The following is an 18,903-nucleotide window of genomic DNA, read 5'->3' as shown; positions in this document are numbered from 1 at the left end:
GCTTTGTTTACTTTGAATTCATTGAAATTTATGACTGCATAGGTTTAAGAAATTGCAGTGGTCATTTATGTCTCATGTATGGTTTTGTGCTGCTCTATTTGAAATTATTGTATATGATTTAAGGCAGCATTTGGCTGTGCCACATAAGGGCAATAAATTCAACCTTGCCCATTAACCTTTATTCTCTATGTCAGTAGTCTTTGCTCATATGTCTGCATTGCTAGCCTTATTCCTAGTCTCCAAAAGCTAAAACTAATACTATATGCAAAAGGTTAAAGAATTATATTGACAGGATGTTTAAAAATATTTATAAGAAAAAATGTTTTCTTTTCTCCATCCTATAAAGTTGGGAAACATTAGTTTTTTGATGGTGTCCTAAAACAGTGGTTTGTTTCAATTGTTCTATCTAGATCTTTAATTCTGATGTAATATGAAATCATGGCTAAAGTTGACTATGCAGTAAAAATTTAAATATACTTCTCCTGTGAATGGAGTATGGAATCTAGAATCTGTACATGAATGTTAGTTTTAAAATACTCTAAAGAATCCTTTCTTTTTATAATGTATTGTTAGTATAGTATAGTAGTTAAATCAGACCCTGGAGTCAGACTGATTGAGTTCAAATCCTAGTTTCACACTTTCTCCTGTGCCTTCTTCATTTGCAGAGTGGAAATAATAGTACCTACGTAGTTAAAGGGTCTATGAGATAAATGAAATAAAACATACAGGGCACTAAGAACACTACCTGACACTCAAATAATTATTGTTATTGTTGGTGTTGGTGTTATTATTCTTAACAGTGGTAGTAATAGTTGTGGCAGTAGTATTAATACTACAGTCAATATTAGGGCATAATGGTTAAGTTATAGAATTTGGAATCAGACAAAACTCTGTTGAAGTCCCAGTTTTGCAGTAATTTTATCCAGTAAAATGGTAGCTCTTGTTTATTTTATATACTTTTTTGCTTTCTAGCCCACAGCCTGTAAAAGAAGATATTGCAACCCCACTACCTTCTGAGAAAACTCCAACAAGTGTTAATCAAACGCCTATTGAAACAAATGAATTTCCTCAGTTACCCGAAGGCTTAGAAAAGAAGCCTATTGTTCTTAAATTCAGTGCCATGTTAGATGGTATAGCCATTGGAGCAGCACTTTTACCCTCTCTGAAAGCAGAATACAAGATGGGAAGAATGAGGAGTCATGGAATGACAGGTGACATTGAATTTTGAATTTGATTTGTTTGAGAAATAGTAATTTTGTGATGCAAAGGTAAATTTGGTTCTATAGATATATGAATTTTCTGTGAATGTAATTTAATTGATTTGACAATTTTCACTATTTTCATGTTCAATCAGGGTTAGGAAACAAGTTGTTAACTGCCATCTGTTCTCTGTGAAGAAAGCACAGTGTGGATTGGGGATTTGTTTATTTATTTATTTTTTGAACTTGGCTAATTCTCTTGTTATAACTTGTATACAGTAGGAGCAATTTCTTTCTGTTTTGCCTTCTGTGAAATAAAGAACATTTGTAGGTAATTTTCCAGCACCTAACACAATGCTGGGTACCTATCATGCTTAATAAATAATAATTGCTGTCTTAATATGAGGGAGAACCCCAAAAACCTGGAATTTATAAAAAATTATATTTTTAAAATTGTGTTCAATATTAAATCACATTCAGAATACTTCGATGCAATACACTTATTGAGATGCTTTTTCCACTTTTCAAAACAACTTTTGAGCTTGTTAACTTTAATGCCTTTTAGTTCTTTTGCTTTTTTTTTTGCCTCTTCTGCATTGACAAAACGTTGCCCTTTTTTCATCTGGGGAAATAAGCAAACAAAAAAACCCACTCAGGGTGAGATTGGGGAATAGGGAGGGTGGGGCATGGAGGTCATGCTGTTCTTGGTCAAAAACTATTGAACACTCTGCCCACATTGCGCAGAGTGTTCGTGTAAAACATCCACCATGAAATGGGCAAACGTGTTGAAAGGAAAAAAAAGAAAAAAATTCACTGAAGATGAACGCAGCCTCTCAGGACAAGGCTAGCTGGTACATGGATGCTGATGGGTTCCTAGAACACTTCCTTAGTGGTGAAGCCTGTACTACAAGGGGCCCAACCTCACAAAAAATGATTTCGCTTTTTAGGGGGTCCCCCCTTGTACTTTCTGATTGACTTGTATATTTAACAATAGGAAATTATTTATAAACAAATTTAAAATATTCTTTCATATATTTTAAGATAGATTTTCGAATACCTATACATTTTTCTTAGATAACATTTTTGGAATGAATGCATGAATGACCACCTGCACAAGCAACTTTTCTTATTTCTTACAGGTGCACAGACAAGATTTACATTTGAATTGCCAAATCACAGATTGCGTTTTACTTCAAAAGTTTCTGCCACAGATATGTCAACCATTCCTCCTTCTGCCAGTCTTAACCTTCCTCCAGTTACCATGTCAGGGAAATATGTAATGGAAGAACATGATAGTTACTCAGATCAGGTGTGGAGTATAGACGAACTGCCTTCTAAACAGGGTTACTATTTACAGGGAAATTATCTACGTTGTGTGGCGGAAGTAAGTTTACTTTTACATTTTCTTACTTTTGTAATTTAGGAGTCTTCAAGGTTTAGGTAGTGATCTAAACTTAAGGTAGAGCATTAAATATTTATTCCCACATAATTCTGTACCAAATCAGGGTGTGTGTGGCGGAAGTAAGTTTACTTTTACGTTTTCTTACTTTTGTAATTTAGGAGTCTTCAAGGTTTAGGTAGTGATCTAAACTTAAGGTAGAGCATTAAATATTTATTCCCACATAATTCTGTACCAAATCAGGGTGTGTGTGTGTGTGTGTGTGTGTGTGTGTGTGTGTGTCTGTCTGTCTTTCTTTCCCTGTAGTTTTATTTAGACATGCTTTTAAAAATGTATTAGCATCTTTGAATTCACATTTCTTACACTGAATTTAACATCCATCTCTCCAATAGTTTCATGATTTATTTGATTACAAAAAGTGAATAGCAGCTCACATTTGTCAAGTATTTTACACACATTGACTTTTGCAGTCCTTCCATCAACCCTGTAAGGTATAAATATGTCTTCTCATTTTATAAGTGAGGAAACTGAGCCATAGCAAGTTAACATAATTCATACATGTATACACAATTATTAATGATAATCTAAAGGTCATATAGAAAGATAAAATAGACTCACAGAGTGATTTCTTTACTCAGGTAAGTTGAAAGTTGCATGCCTGATTCCATCAGTATTTTTTTCACTTTATATCTGTATAACTCTCAAAAGTTTAAAAAGCATTTGGATACACATTTGTCATTTGATTTGTGGTTAGCAGGTCATTCGTTAATATCCTAATTTGATTTAAGCTAAGAGAATATACCGCTTTTCCTAAGTCTCCCAACTGTCAAGTGAAAAGCAGGAGCCACACTTTGGCAGTCTCCTTCCAGGCTTACTGTGCTGCCTCTCAGTTTACTTATCAGTTCGTAAGGAACGGTTGCAATCATATAAAAAAGCAGTTTGCTGTATTTTGTAAATTTGGTTCTCTAGAACCTGAAGCATCTATAAGAAGGGTTTGTGGATTCTTTTATGGAGATATTACCACTACAGGTGGACATATTAAAGTCTGATTTACCTTTTTACCTTCTTTAGACCCTGCTTGCCCTGGAACGTCTCTAGAGTTAGGATTTCTCTGTGTGTGAAAAATGAGTATACAAAAAAAAAATAGTGTACAAGATTCTAACAAATCAAAGATTTGCTTAAAAGATTTTTTTTTTTTTTTTGAGTTAGGGTCTTACTTGTTGTCCAGACTGGGAGTGCAGGGGCACAATCATGGCTCACCTCAACCTTGACCTCCTGAGCTCAGGCCATCCTTCTGCCTCAGCCTTCTGACTAGCTAACTGGGACTACAGGCACGTGCCACCATGCCCTAATTGTTTTACTTTGTGTAGAGACAAGGCCTCGCTTTGTTGCCTAGGCTGGTTTTGAACTCAGATTCAAGCAGTTCTCCCTCGTTGGATTTCCAAAGTGCTGGGACGATAGATGTGAGCTATCGTGCTTGGCCTGCTTAAAAGATTTTTAAATGTGCTTCATTTGTACTTTCTACTCTGAAAAATAAATTCCTCAAACTCTAGTTTAGCAGTACTATTATTGTTTCATCTGAAAGAAAATAAGTGTAATGCAGTGTATTGCATAATTCCTTACTAGTACTAGATATTGGAAAGGCATCAAGTCTGTAATTGAGGTAGAACACAATCCTAACTTTAGTAAAAATGTAGTTTCAAACAGTGCAAAGAATCCAAGGTTACATCCCTCTTAGAGTTGCCTGTTTTATTATGGCGTGAAAGAAACACATCTGAAAATCATCTCTGCCCTGTTTATTCTTGTCTGTATAAAATACAAGTACCCAGTGCATCTTAGGCTTTCTATAAATTCTCAATTTAAAAAAAGACTGTCAAATCTATTTTGCTTTTTAATTTGACCAAAATATGAACCCTATTGGTGGCAAATGATGAAGCATTTGCCTTCATAAAGATTTATCTTTCTGGGGAACTTGGCAAGACCTCATCTCTACAATAAATCAAAAAAAATTAGCCAGGCGTGGTAGCACTCGCCTGTAGTTCCAGCTACTTGGAAGGCTGAGCGGAAGGTTCGCTGGAGCCCAGCAGGTTGAGGCTGCGGTGGCTGGGAGCATGCCACTGCCCACTAGCTTGGGCGACAGAGTGAGACTCCAACTCAAAAAAAAAAAGATTAATCTTTCCTATAATACTTAACCTCAGTTAGGTCCTGCTTTCGGTTTAGTGTTTATTTGCCAGAAATTTAATGCCTATACTAATTATAGGGCACAAATTATATTGAACCCTGATTAGGTATCTCTGATTTGCTAAATCACTCAAATGTAAGCCTTAGACTCCAAATTTTGTTGTTTTTATTCATTGCTGTATCATAGCACATGATATGGTACATACAGTAGATGCCCAATGTATATATTTGAATGAGTTAATAAGATTATTTTCACTTATAATGATACTTATCTATGAATCTAAGACCAGAAAATTGATCATTAAAAATAAATTTTGCTCTAGACAAAATTTTAATTTTAAACAGGTTACATATATAATTTTCATTTGTTTTCAGAAGATTTCTCACACTTTATTGACGACTGTCACTTAAAAAAAGTAGGAAATTGCCCATAATAATGTCAAGCCAGTAAAGTAGTACAAATTCTGAGTATTTGTAACCCTTCTTCAATATATTGATTTGAAATAGTATGTAAATTATAATCTGTTTTTCCTTAGAGTTTTGGATGCTTTATGTGAAGAAAAAGGTGTAAAACAAATATAGTCAATAATGTTAATCTAATATGATTTTGTTTGGCAGGTTGGGTCTTTTGAACATAATCTCACAACTGATCTTCTAAACCACTTGGTATTTGTTCAGAAAGTGTTCATGAAGGAAGTTAATGAAGTAATACAAAAAGTTTCTGGTAAGATTATCTGGTACTATGTAGTATAGGTGTAGAGCTTTTATTCTCCTTGGCTACATGATATCCCATGTGTCTGTGGTATGACTTTTGATCACAGCAATTTGATATAATTGTTGGGTAACTCCAGAAAAACTACTTTCCCTTTCTGGCTTTCCACCTACAGAGTCTTTGATTATTATTTTTGTTATGTATAGTATATACATTTAAGATTCATAAACTTTAAAAAGCTCCTTTATGTTTACCCCTTAAACAAGAAAAGCTTAAAGTATATTTATTAACCAAACTAGTCTTACTCCTTTGGGAGCAAAATGTAGATAATTTTTTAAATTAACCTTTATCTACACTAGGTGGTGCCTGGCTGCATGGCAAATTGTCTATAGCAACCCTCATATTTTTGCTATGTCTCAAAAAATAGATTACAGTTGAGCTTGGTCATTGTTGTACATTTCAGCAGAAAATACATATGGTTGAAAGATATTAATTGACTTTTAATTTATGAGATAAAATATCAAGAGGAATTAGGGTGCAAAACAGGTTGATTTGTATACTAATTCTTAGTGCTACATAATTCCAGTGTGAATGTTATCATATTAAAAGAATATTTAAGCCACATCTATATACTGGCATCAAGAGAAGCTTCCATTATGTTGATAGATTAATTCATTCTTTTAACAAATATATTAAGTATCTAGCTATTCAGTTATAACTTTGATGAGTTCTGTGAAAACTAATCTAGTCTAATGAATCAGAAAAGGCTTCTTAGAATTCATATCCATCACCTCAAGGAGGAAGCCTAGTTTGGCAAGAAAGGGGAGAGAGCTAGAGAGAAGATGCAGTTAAAGCATATGGACCAGTATTTTATAAAACTCTGAAGAATTATAGCATTCCTTAGGTGAGGGAATTAAATTATGTAACAACTGTGTAAACAACAGGTTTCCCTGGTTCTCCTGAGCTGGTTCTGATTGCATCTGAAATCAGGAAACTACTTAATGGTCATATTGAAAAAGCCCAGGTGAACTGTAGATTTTTACAAGTTAAGTCACAAAAGATCAGACCGTAGTTAGCCATGGAGTTTTTCTCAAAATGGTTGATTAGAAACCACTAAGGAATATATAAATATGTAGCAAAATTTCTTTCTGTAACTGCAGATTCCTCAACTTAGGGAACATATACAAGTTTTTGTGCTGCCCATTTGCTTCGTTAAAATTACATGAGAACAGTGCTATGATAGGAAAGTTGTTAAGAATATATCAAGCTTGTAAATTTTTATGAATTCTGAAGAATATTTTCAAGGCTATTTTATTAATGAATGTGTATAATTAAAAAATAGATTCATGGGAACCTAATCTCAAACCAGGCAAAGTGGAGACCAAAGGTAGGCCCAAACTTTACCTGTATGATGACCACTTGTATATCTAATTCTGAAGTGCACCTCACATCTTTAAAATAAAATAAATTTTTAAAAAATAGATTCTAATCCTGTATTTTTTGTTGTAAAAAACTAGTGTTGTAGGGTTCCTAGTGTCAGACTGTTACTGTAAGCCTTCCTTAAGTGGTTCTGATGAAAGAGAAAGTCTTTTCATAACCTTACAGTTAGTTAGAATATGCAAGTATACAGGGGGATCCCCAAAAAATATAATTTATTTTTTTTAAATTGTGTGTTTGTTTTTACATGTTTAAACTTCAATCACCTTCAAAGTACTCTTCGTTTGATGCAATACACCTATCGATACACTTTTTCTACTGTTCAGAATAGTTGTTGAACTTTTTAAATTTGATGCCTTTTAGCGCTTTTGCTATTTTTTGTTTAATCCCTTCCACATCAGCAAGATGTTTCCATTTGCAGACTTTTTTTCATCTGGGGAAACAAAAAAAAGGCACTCAGGATAATATCAGCTGAATGGGGGTGGGGCTTGGAGGTCATGCCATTTTTGGTCAAGAACTGTGAACACTTATTGGTGTGGGCAGTTGTGTTGTCATGATAGAAGAACCAGTCACCTGTTTGCTACGACTTGGATGTTTCTTCTACAAATCATGATGCCATCCTCTCAAAACCTCCAGATAAAAACTTTGGGTTGCCCATTTGATCCAGATGAACAAATTCTGAGTGTATTACAAGGGAGCCGCCCTTCAAAACAGAATTCCAGTTTTTTGGAGGTCCCTTCCCTTAACCCAAGTTCTGTGAAGAATGAGATAGAAAAGGAAGACTGAAAATTAGTATTTTAACAATGGAGACCTGTCAATCACTGAACAATGGAGAAATAGTGCCAAAGTCATTTAGTGGCTAGGTCTGCTCCTTGAAGCATTTCTTTTCAACTTTAGAGACAGCCATGAACACTGAGAAAATAGCTGAAATGTAAGTCACGTATCGTGTAGCTGGCCATAGGGCTTGAGGGAGCATGGACATTTTGTTATTCTATCAAGACCAAATAACAGAATATCGAGAGGGAATACTTTGAAACCTTGTAGCTCAAATTTCTCAGTTCTCTGATCTCTGTATTCCCTACTTTCCCATAATTTTCATAGTTTTTCTTGTTTTTTGCTTATATTCTTCCTCATGGTTTTCCCTCAGGTTGCCTTTAGTGTTAGGACATTTTCTATTGTATAGGGCGATTCATGTTCCTAACAATCATCAAGTTTGTTAGGAAAATATTTTTTTGAAGAGTTGAATCTTATTTGCTCTTGGAGGTCTTATAGGAGTGCCTGAATTTTAGAAAGATACAAATAAGCACCAACCACATAAACAGAAGAGACCTATTGTTAACTATATAAACTGTCTTAGAAGCATATGAAGAGCTTAGCTTCTTAGAACTGGGCTAGGTGTATATTTACTTGATAAGTATGTAAAAAAAACTGTAGAGTTAATGTGATTAATATAATAGTGTCTCTGATAGTTTTATAAGATAAACTTATTGTGTGGTACATTTTGTGAGTGGATGAGTTGCTTTTAAATTTTAAAATTTACTTTATGAAGCTAGATAAAAGGTATTTAAAGTAGTGATAGACCAGCACAAAGCAAATAAGCTTTTAAGATATGCTCATTCATTAAAAAGTTTATCTTCAGAGACAGATTGCCAGATAAACAGACACTAGCCATTATTTTCTGTAATGTAACTAGACTTTAAGTAAAATAAGATAGATGTGAATCTTCACAAACCTCTAGTCATTGTTTAGAGTATTAGTAGTACAACATTCAAAGTGACAGTGTGCCTAACATTGTAAATATCTAAGATTATTTCAGATGATACCTTTGATTTGTTTAGCAAAGGTGATTTAAGACAATAGGAAAAAGTGAAAAGCTTGCATTTAGACCATCAGAAGAAAGTAGTGTGTTAAGGAAGTTGACTGCTAGGTAATATAACAGGAAGATTTCACTTGATTGAGGTAAGTGAAAATTGAAAAAGAATCTGCTAAAAGCTGAGTAAAAAGGACAGTAAAAAGGCAGTAATAGAAAAATGAAAATGAGAATGATAAGCCTAACTGACCAAATTGTGTATTGATCTACAGGTTCAGATGAGATGTTTCCAATTTTTTAAAAGAAGTATTGGATGTACTCTTGGAACCTCTGGGAATGTATTTCTGTAAATCATAGGAATCAGGATAGGTACTCAAACACAAGAGAAATGTGGTACCTAACTTAAAGAAGGGTAGGAAGGAGGTCTCAAGGACCTAACAGCCTAATGACTAATCCAAAGAAAATACCTAACCATTTTTACTTAGTGTAGTCTTTCCTAGAGAAAAAAAGACACTGGTCATTATTTTTTGTTAAGTCATGCTACTATTTTTCAGGAAATTGTCAAGCTAGCTACAGTTTCAAGATAGCTTAAACAAGTTAATAGCTAAACCAAGAATACTGGATATGATGTGCTTAAAAATTTTTTTTTTTTTTGAGTTGGAGTCTCACTCTGACGCCCAGACTGGAGTACAGTGGCCACTCCCGCCCACCTCAGCCTCGCCTGCTGGGCTCCGGCGATCCTTCCGCCTCAGCCTTCCGAGTAGCCGGAATTACAGGCATGCGCTACCATGCCCAGCTGATTTTTTTTTATTTATTGTAGAGATGAGGTCTCGCTGCCCAGGTGGGTCTTGAACCTGCGGGCTCAGGCAATCCACTCACCTCAGCCTCCCAAAGGCGCGGGATTACAGGCTGAGCCACTGAGTCCGGCTTAAAATTATATATATATATGCCATAATCTGAATTAAAACTTTATTAAGACAAAAGTAGCCAAGATTAGTTGAATGAATAGATTACACCGATTCAGACAGTCTTCAGATTTATTTTTATTCTTATTACTTACTTAGAGAAAATACAACTTACACATTATTTAATTAAACAGATGGAAAAGACAACTAATGGTCAAAATAAAAATCATGTAGTTCTTATTTGGTAACATATGGTGTTGTGTTTGTTTTATCTCATGATTACTCTTAAATCATCTGAACCATGCTCGTGATGTGGTTTAATCTATCAAGATGTGGTTTAATTTCACCCATCCTGTTAAAAGTATCAAGATATATATAGAAAATCATACTACTACAATTTTTAGTAGCAGTATTCTAGCATCCCCAAAATATAGACATTATTCCCTGTAATATTTTTCTCTCTAGAACATAATTCATTCTGTATTTCAGAGTAGAAACTGTCACTGTATCTTAGAGAACATAAATTAAGAGATATTCTAAATCCATTTAGTAGTTATTTATTCAGAACTTAAAAAACATGACCCCAAGCTAGATCATGAGTAAGATACAAAGTTATGGGGATAAAACTTAATTATCAGGCTTAGGGAATTTATACTTTTTTGGGAAGATTAGATATTTGTATATCTAATAATACAAACCTTGAAACAAGGTGTAATGAATGAGGAAGTTATGCTTTGTAAATAAATATAAAAGAGAAAACACTTCATGGATAGAATTGTGATTTGAACTGATGCTTGGGTAAGTTCTACTTTTTAATAGTTACACGCATTTCAAAAGAGAGACCGTTTAAAGAAAGAAAATAGCAAGAAACTGGGATAGAAAGTCAGATTTATTTGCTGAGCATGAGATAAGAACTATGGGAGTATGAGGATAGTATGAAGACTTGTAGTTGTGAGGAATTTGTTGGAGAAATGACAGAAGATGAAGGGTTGGATCACAAGTGCCTGACTGCATTCAGGAAAACTCTGAGGGTCTCCTAAGGTACTGTTTGATAAGATCTGAAGACACATGGTTCCTGCCCTTAGGAACTCAGTCTAATTAGGGAGCTAGCTAGGTAGATAAATAAATAATGTAATAGAGATGTGTATTTTTTGGCACTTAATCATACAGGAAGGAAGGACTAAATTCTGATAAGGGTGCACCAGAGAAGGTTTGAACAAAGAGTATGTGATAAAGGACTTAGCCCTTGGCATATAATAAGAACTCAAATATTAGCTCATTCTTCTTAGGTATTAGGGTTGACACAAATGTCTGCTTAGTTGAAAAAATAAGAAATTAATAAGAGCAGAACATAAGTGAAAGGACAGAGTTATTCTAGGAAAGTGAGTTTAGGGCACAGTGATGTGAGAGAGCTGTGGTTTAGAATTCAAATATGATAAAAAGAGAAAGTAGTGGCTTAATGTTTTAGAAATAGCACTGAAAAGCTACACGCCATCCATTAGGTCAAAGGAATAAGTGAGTGTGAGACTTCAAAATGATGTAGCAGTAGAGTCATATATAAGTGAAATTAGGGAATCAGAGAAATAAAAAATGCATCATTTTAGACAACAGAAGCTTGCTGGCAGTAGATGGATGATAGAAAAAACAGGGATGAGAGGGGTCATTGATAGCTGGAGGGAGGGTGATGCATAGATAATATACACACATATAGATATATACATGTCTATAGGTAGGGTCATCACTTACAAAGCTTGGGTAAGACAGATGATTATAGACTTGAGATAGGAGGCAGAGAGAAGTACTTAATTATAAGTTGAAGAGAAGAAAAGAAAAGGCAACCAGTGTACTACCAACTTTAGAGTAGAATACTCCAAAGAGAGAAGGTGCAAGCACACAGGCAGGCACTGAGTGTACACAGACACGAGTAGTTTACCCGTTCCTCAAAACTTTACATATATGTTAAATAACATGTTCTAATATTGACCCACAAGTCTCTAATACTATTGTTCCCTGTCTCTTCATCCATATAATTATTTCTGTTTCCTGTGTGTTTATTCATATTTATGTACAAATGCATTTTTCTTTCTTTGTTCTTGTGTACCTTTTCTTTGTCTTACCTTGAATGTACCTTCTGTTGTTGATCACTACCTCTTTCTATACTTTCTTCCTATTTTTTTCTTTTCTGTTCTAGTAGACTACTAAAATATATTTTCTATCATATTACTAATTGAATAGATTTTGACTCCTAGTTTAAACTTCAAAAACCCATAAAAGATTAATTTCTGAAAACAAGCAAAGCCTGCTTTTTATATGTTGGTTCTTAGTTCTTTTGATAGCATCTGTGGTCCCTAATAGAAAGAAAAAAATCCTACCCAACTTTTACAGACTCCCTGGGATGGTGGTATGAAACACAACATATACACAAAAAGATTAATCATTTTAAGATAGAATAGTTGAAAGATAAGCATGCAGGAAGTTTTTAAACCAAGGAAAAGAGAAGTGAAAATAGAAGTTAGATATTAAGAACATTATTTTCTGATTGCTACATTGTGTAGGTTTAAAAAAAAACCCTATTGATAGGAACTTTACCTCCAGGGCCCTCTACAACAAAGTTCACATTGTTAGTTAAAGAAATTAGTTCAGTTTACTTTTTTCCTTAGATGTATTTTCTGAGATGTATAATCACATGATTTCATTCAGGTATATGTACACTTTTAATTGGGCATCAAAATGTTGATAAATGTCTGTTTATGCAGAATTCTATTTTACATACATCAGCCTTGGCTAATGATTTATGTTTAAGATTGATCAGTGATCAAAAAGAAAATATCTATTTTGTGAGGATTTTTTTTAAATTCACAAAAAATTTGGTTTTTTTTAACTTTTAAAGATATTGCCTCAAAACCCTCAATTTTTTAATTCTTCTTTTAGGTGGGGAGCAGCCTATTCCTCTCTGGAATGAACATGATGGAACAGCAGATGGAGATAAGCCAAAGATTCTTCTCTATTCCCTGAACTTGCAGTTTAAGGTAAAAAAAAAATTAATAATGATTTTTTAGAGGTACTTTTCTAGTCAATTAATATATGCCTGTCATAGAAAATTCATATAATACTTAGATTACCAAATGAACTGTAACTATTTTTAATAATTCTCACAGTATTTCAAACTTTATTATTATTATATCTGTTATGATCTGTGACCAGTGATCTTTGATGGTACTATTGTAATTGTTTTGGGGCACTAAGAACTAACTGCACCAATATAGGAAGGTAAACTTAATCATTAAATGTTGTTGTACATCTCTCAATTTCAATCAAAAACTAGAAATAATTAGCTTTGTAAGGAAGGCATGTCAAAAACTACCATAAGCCAAAAGCTAGATCTCTTGCTCCAAATAGCCAAGTTGTGAATGTAAGGAAAACTCAAAGGAAATTAAAAGTGATACTCCAGTGAATACATGAAAGAAGACAGTCTTATTGCTGATATGGAGAAAGTTTGAGTGGTCTTGATAGGAGACCAAACCAACCACAACATTCTTTTAAACCAAAGCCTAATCCAGAGCAAGTCCAAACTCTAGTGCTGTGACGACCGAGTAGTAAGAAAGCTGCAGAAGAAAAGTTGGAAGCCAGCAGAGGTTGCTTCATGAGGTTTAAGGAAAGAAGCCATCTCTATAACATAAAAAATGCAAGGTGAAGCAGCAAGTACTGATGGAGAAGTAGTGGCAAGTTATCTGGAAAATCTAGCTGAGATTACTGATGAAGGTGGCTGCACTAAACCGTTGTTTAAACTAAACAGCATTCTATGGGAAGACACTAGATAGGAGAAATCAGTTCCTGCCTTCAAAGGACAGTCTGACTCTTACTAGGGAATAATACAGCTGGTTGCTTTAAGTGAAAAACAATACTTATTTACCATTCTGAAAATCCTAGGGCCTCTGTCTGTGCTGTGTAAGTGGAACAAAAGCCTGGATAACAGCACATCTATTTACAGAGTGGTTTACTGAATATTTAATCCCACTGCTGAGATCTACAGGTCAGAAAAAAGTATTTCTTTTAAATATTACTGCTCATTGACAATATACCTGGTCACCCAAGAGCTCTGATGGAGATGTACAAGGAGATTAATGTTGTTTTTTTTCATGGCTGCCAACACAACATCCATTCTGCAGCCCATGAATCAAGGAGTAATTTCTACTTTTGAGTCTTATTATTTAAGAAATACATTTCATAAGCCTGTAATTGCCATAGATAATGATTCCCTTGATAGATCTGGGCAAAGAAAATTGAAAAGAATTCACCATTCTAGATGCCTGGAAAGGTTTCACCATTCTAGATGCCATTAAGAACATTTGTGATTTATGGGAGGAGGTCAAAATGTCATATTAACAGGAGTTTGAAAGAAGTTGATTTCAACTCTCAGGGATGACTTTGGAGGATTTAAGACTTCAGTGGAGGATGTAACTGAAGATGTGGTAGAAATAGCAAGATTACTAAAATTAGAAGTAGAACCTGAAGATGGTACTGAATTGCTTCAATCTCAAAATAAAACTTGAACAGGTGAAGAGCTACTTCTTATGGGTAAGCGAAGAAAGTGGTTTCTTGAGATGGAATCTACTGGTAAAGATGCTGTGAACATTGTTGAAATGACAAGGGATTTAGAATATTCCGTAAACTTAGTTGATAAAGCAGCAGCAGGGTTTGAGAGGATTGATTGCAATTTTGAAAGCAGTTCTCCTGTGGGTAAAATGCTATCAAATAGCATCACATGCTACAGAGAAATCTTTCATGAAAGGAAAGTCAATCAATACAGCAAATTGTGTTGTTTTATTTTAAGAAATTGCCACAGCCACGCCAGCCTTCAGTAATCACCACTCTGCTCAATCAGTAACCATCAACATTGAGGCAAGACCTTCCAGCAAAAAGATTATGACCCACTAGAAGCTCAGATGATTGTTAGCATTTTTTTAGCAATAAAGTATTTTTTAAATTAAGGCATGTACATTGTTTTAGACATAGTGCTTTTGCATATATAATAGACTATAGTATAGTATAAGCATAATTTTTTGTATGCACTGGGAATCCAAAAAAATTGTGTGACTTGTTTTATCGTGATACTCTATTTCAGTGGTTGGGGAAAAAACCCGCAATGTCTCCAAAGTCTGCCTGTACCTGAAAACCAAACTATTTTAGTTATCTATTGAAAGATTACATTTGAGTAGGTGTATGTTGTTGTTTTAACATATAATGTTTTTTTTCCTTCTAACATATAATCTACTAGGGTATTCAAGTAACAGCCACCACTCCATCAATGAGAGCTGTAAGATTTGAAACTGGATTGATTGAACTGGAACTTTCTAACCGACTTCAAACCAAAGCTTCACCAGGAAGTAGCAGCTATCTGAAACTATTTGGTAAATGCCAAGTAGATTTAAATCTGGCATTAGGACAAATTGTAAAGCATCAGGTGAGTACTGAATATGTGTATATATATATTGATATTGGAACTGTGGCTGGCTTTTACATTTTGGGCATCAGCTCGAACTATTATAACATATATTACTATATTTACTATACTATACTATTACTATATTTACAAAAATATTTAAGTGCCTAAAATTTCTAATTGTATGTTCTAATGAAAATTCATATAAGTAGGCCTTTGCAATTTTATCCTTGGCATTTCACTGAGTATTTTGGTGGCATATTGTTATAGTTTAGTGCAAATGTAGTCACATGATTCGGTATCTTCATAAATATTTTCTTGTAAGTTTTAAACTTTTGTTAGACATCATTTTTTATTTCAAGGTCTTATGTTAACATTAGTTGGTTTTTAAAAATGTTTATTTCATAATTTCCCTGTTGAACATTGGCAAGTTTTGCATATAATAATGTTAAATATATAAAGTTCAAAAATAGACAGCAGTTAAGAGTCTCTATTCTATAAAAACTAACTTTCACAGCTTATTGGAGATTTTTTGTTTTTACAATGCTAAAAGTTATTATTAGGTTTTTTAACTTTTTTCTCTTTGATAAAAAACAAATAAAAGGATGCCAGTTAGTTTCAAAACTGAATTGTTACATTAAAGATTAATGTGGGAAGAAAAATGAACAAAGCTTTCTTATCATCTAGAAAAAAAGTAATTTTTTTCTAATATAAACACATTTTGATAAGTATTAATATATTTAGAATATGAACTTCATCCTAGCTTTTTAAATAAACTTTATCTTTACCTTTTATATGGTTATTTATATTGTATATTAATTTCAAGTGTTTATGGTACTGCATATAAGGAATATATTATTAACAGCTGAATTTGAGAAAAATATATTATAGTTCTTTTTAGTGAACAAATGCCGTCAATAGTGTTTAGGTTTTTTTTATTAAAATATTTTCTATTCTCTGATTTTAGTGAGTTTTAAATTTTTTTTAGGTATATGAAGAAGCTGGTTCTGATTTTCATCAAGTTGCCTATTTTAAAACTAGAATTGGATTAAGAAATGCCCTTCGGGAAGAAATCAGTGGTTCTTCAGATAGGGAAGCTGTACTTATTACCTTGAATAGACCAATTGTTTATGCACAGCCTGTGGCTTTTGATAGAGGTAAGAGAAAGTAAATCATTACTGCCTTCTAAGATTTAGTCTTGCTTTGGTAATGCTAGATTAAAAATCTTTTGTAGTTTATCAGTGTAAATGCTTAATAGCTAAATGTCTTCTAAATCTGAAATGTGAGCATCTAAAAATTTTTTTCTTGCTCTTTCCCTTCAGCTTTTAAAAGTTATTTTACATTTTAAAATTATTTTGCTTTCTACATGGATACATAGGAGTGTCTGATTCAGATGTTTTAATTGTGATGCTGTTTTTTGGTTTCGATAACTTCGTGTTTTGTGTTTCTTTGTGTTTTAGTACCGTGTTTATTGATTTATTCTGTTAACATTATGTACTGTCTAGAAGTGGACTACAAAAATGCCACCGGGTTCTCTGCTCTCAAGGAACCCTCAGTGCTGTGGAAAAGAGAACTAAGTAGACTGCAGAGTGATGTTAGAGGTGTTCTAGGATTGAGGGAGTCTCTGTGTCTGTGCTTCTTAGAGGGGAAGCTAATTTTCCAAATTTGACTTAGAGTTAGGACGCTTCACTTATTTACTTTTATATCCCAGTGACTGTTTTAGGTGTTTAGTAGGAACTAAATAAACATTTACCGAATGGGAGAAAATATGAATGAGTGTATATGAGCACAGAGGTCTAAGAAAATATGGCAGCAGCTTTTGTAAAAGAAAACACGTAAAAGAAAATAATAGGGAAGAAGGCTGAACAAGTAGACAGGGTCTAATTAATGTGAATTGGGTAATGTGTTTGAATTCTGTTTTAGAGGTAATGAGGAACCATTTAAGATTTCAATTACTGATAGGCATAGCCTGGTAATAAAATCTTTTTGTCAGAAAATGGCCCTTTGGCAGTGTTATAGATAACATTTTATTTTGCTGAATTGTGTGCATATGTTTTCATTATAATTTTGCCAACTTCTCATCAGCTTTCACCTTAAGATATTTTCTCTTCTTGGTGTCCTTGACACAATACAGGTTAAGTACTGGCTATTTGAAATGTTAGGTACTAGAAGTGTTTTAGATTTTTTCAGATTGTGAAATATTTGTGTGTGTGTGTGTGTATGATGAGATATTTGGGGATGGGACTCAAGCTTAAACATGAAATTAATTTGTGTTTCATATACATCTTAAACAGGTAATTTTATACAATATTTTTAATATTTTGTGCATGAAACAAAGTTTTGACTACATTTAACTGCAACCTGTCAAATGAAGTCAGGTGTGGAATTTTCCACTTGTGGCATCTTGTTAGTACTTAACATGGATTGGATTGGAGAATTTTGGATTTTAGATTAGAGATGCTCCACTAGGACTTTACTCCTACTTCTCTGAACTCTCCATCTTTATCTCCTTTTTAGAGGCTCCTCCATATTTGGTATACACTGCAGTGAAATGACAGTTTTCCATACGTTTTATTTCTTGTTGATGGACTCAGTCTTCTTTGACCTTTTCTTCTAAATCAAATCCTTGTAACGTATATTCCTAGCATTATGTACCTTTCCTTCAGCAATTTTTAAAAGTAGTAACTATGAGCTCTACAGTTTAGGTCAAGTACCATGTCTGTTTTCATTGGTTATTCCATCCAGTGCCTAACGTATGATAGGCATTTCACAAATAAGTCACTGAATGAATTAATTAATTAATCCACCTGGATTTTCTTCTTCCTCCCACCATTATGTAATTGCCTGTCTTCTGATTCATTTTTTTCATTTGTTAATGAAAAATGTTTGACTATATGTCTTCTTAGATCCTAATTTGAATGCTATACTTTTCTGGGAGTAATTTTTATTAATCATGATTTTCCAACTGTTAGGGTATATTTACCATATAGATTTACAATGTTGATTTTAATTTTCTTTCTGCTTGCCTTAATTACCAAAAGCTGTGCTGTTTTGGCTGAATTACAAGGCTGCCTATGACAACTGGAATGAACAGCGAATGGCTTTACATAAGGACATTCATATGGCTACAAAGGAAGTCGTAGATATGCTACCTGGTATCCAGCAAACATCAGCTCAGGCCTTTGGAACTCTTTTCCTCCAGCTCACTGTCAATGACCTGGGAATTTGTCTACCTATCACAAATACAGCACAGGTACAAAAAATCAAGTCATGTTCCATGATTAAGAGCCAGCCATTTCTATGTAACCTTTTTAAAGTATGTAGAGTATAACAATAACATTTTCAGGAAAACAGTTTATAACTATTTACTAGATAGCACGTTTACTAGAATTTAGTAGATGGCAAGTAAGATTGAACTCCTTCAAACATTATTCATCGTTAATATATTAAATCTGAATCTCATGAGACTTTTCTCTGAAGCACTCTGATATTCCTCAGAATAGTGATAAGATTGATACCTTCTGATAACTCTTAATTTTACCTTGATAAATAAGAAACTTAGTTTTTAGAATTTTTGTTTGTTTTTCAGTAGAGAAATCTTTAGTATAGACTTGGTTATAAATGGAAATGAAAGGACATTTAAGAATACTGTTTAATAAACATCTATAATAGGGTAGGGAATTCCAAAATGCTTTTAAACTGTAATATTAAACGGTAATGAAACTTCAAAGTTATGTATACACTTGGATAAAGCAAAAATTTTCCTTTCATAATTTAGGACCAGTTCTCAGGAACACATATTTGCATGCCCATGGGT

The 18,903-nt window shown here is 33.7% G+C and overlaps 1 protein-coding gene across 1 annotated transcript in view; it reads left to right on the top strand.

Moving 5' to 3' along the window:
* The window catches only part of KIAA1109 (KIAA1109 ortholog), a 219,682-nt gene that overhangs the window by 138,813 nt on the left and 61,966 nt on the right, over positions 1 to 18,903 (top strand). The window contains exons 50-56 of the mRNA XM_021717738.1: positions 973 to 1,211; positions 2,339 to 2,583; positions 5,398 to 5,503; positions 12,575 to 12,672; positions 14,922 to 15,107; positions 16,075 to 16,243; positions 18,128 to 18,339. Coding sequence (XP_021573413.1) covers positions 973 to 1,211; positions 2,339 to 2,583; positions 5,398 to 5,503; positions 12,575 to 12,672; positions 14,922 to 15,107; positions 16,075 to 16,243; positions 18,128 to 18,339 — 1,255 coding nt within the window. The remainder of the gene's footprint in view (positions 1 to 972; positions 1,212 to 2,338; positions 2,584 to 5,397; positions 5,504 to 12,574; positions 12,673 to 14,921; positions 15,108 to 16,074; positions 16,244 to 18,127; positions 18,340 to 18,903) is intronic.

The sequence above is a fragment of the Carlito syrichta genome, unplaced genomic scaffold (genome assembly GCF_000164805.1).
Source record: "Carlito syrichta isolate Samal-C Ts95f unplaced genomic scaffold, Tarsius_syrichta-2.0.1 Scaffold310650, whole genome shotgun sequence".
Taxonomy (NCBI): Eukaryota; Metazoa; Chordata; class Mammalia; order Primates; family Tarsiidae; genus Carlito; species Carlito syrichta.
This window is presented reverse-complemented; position numbering and strand designations above follow the sequence as displayed.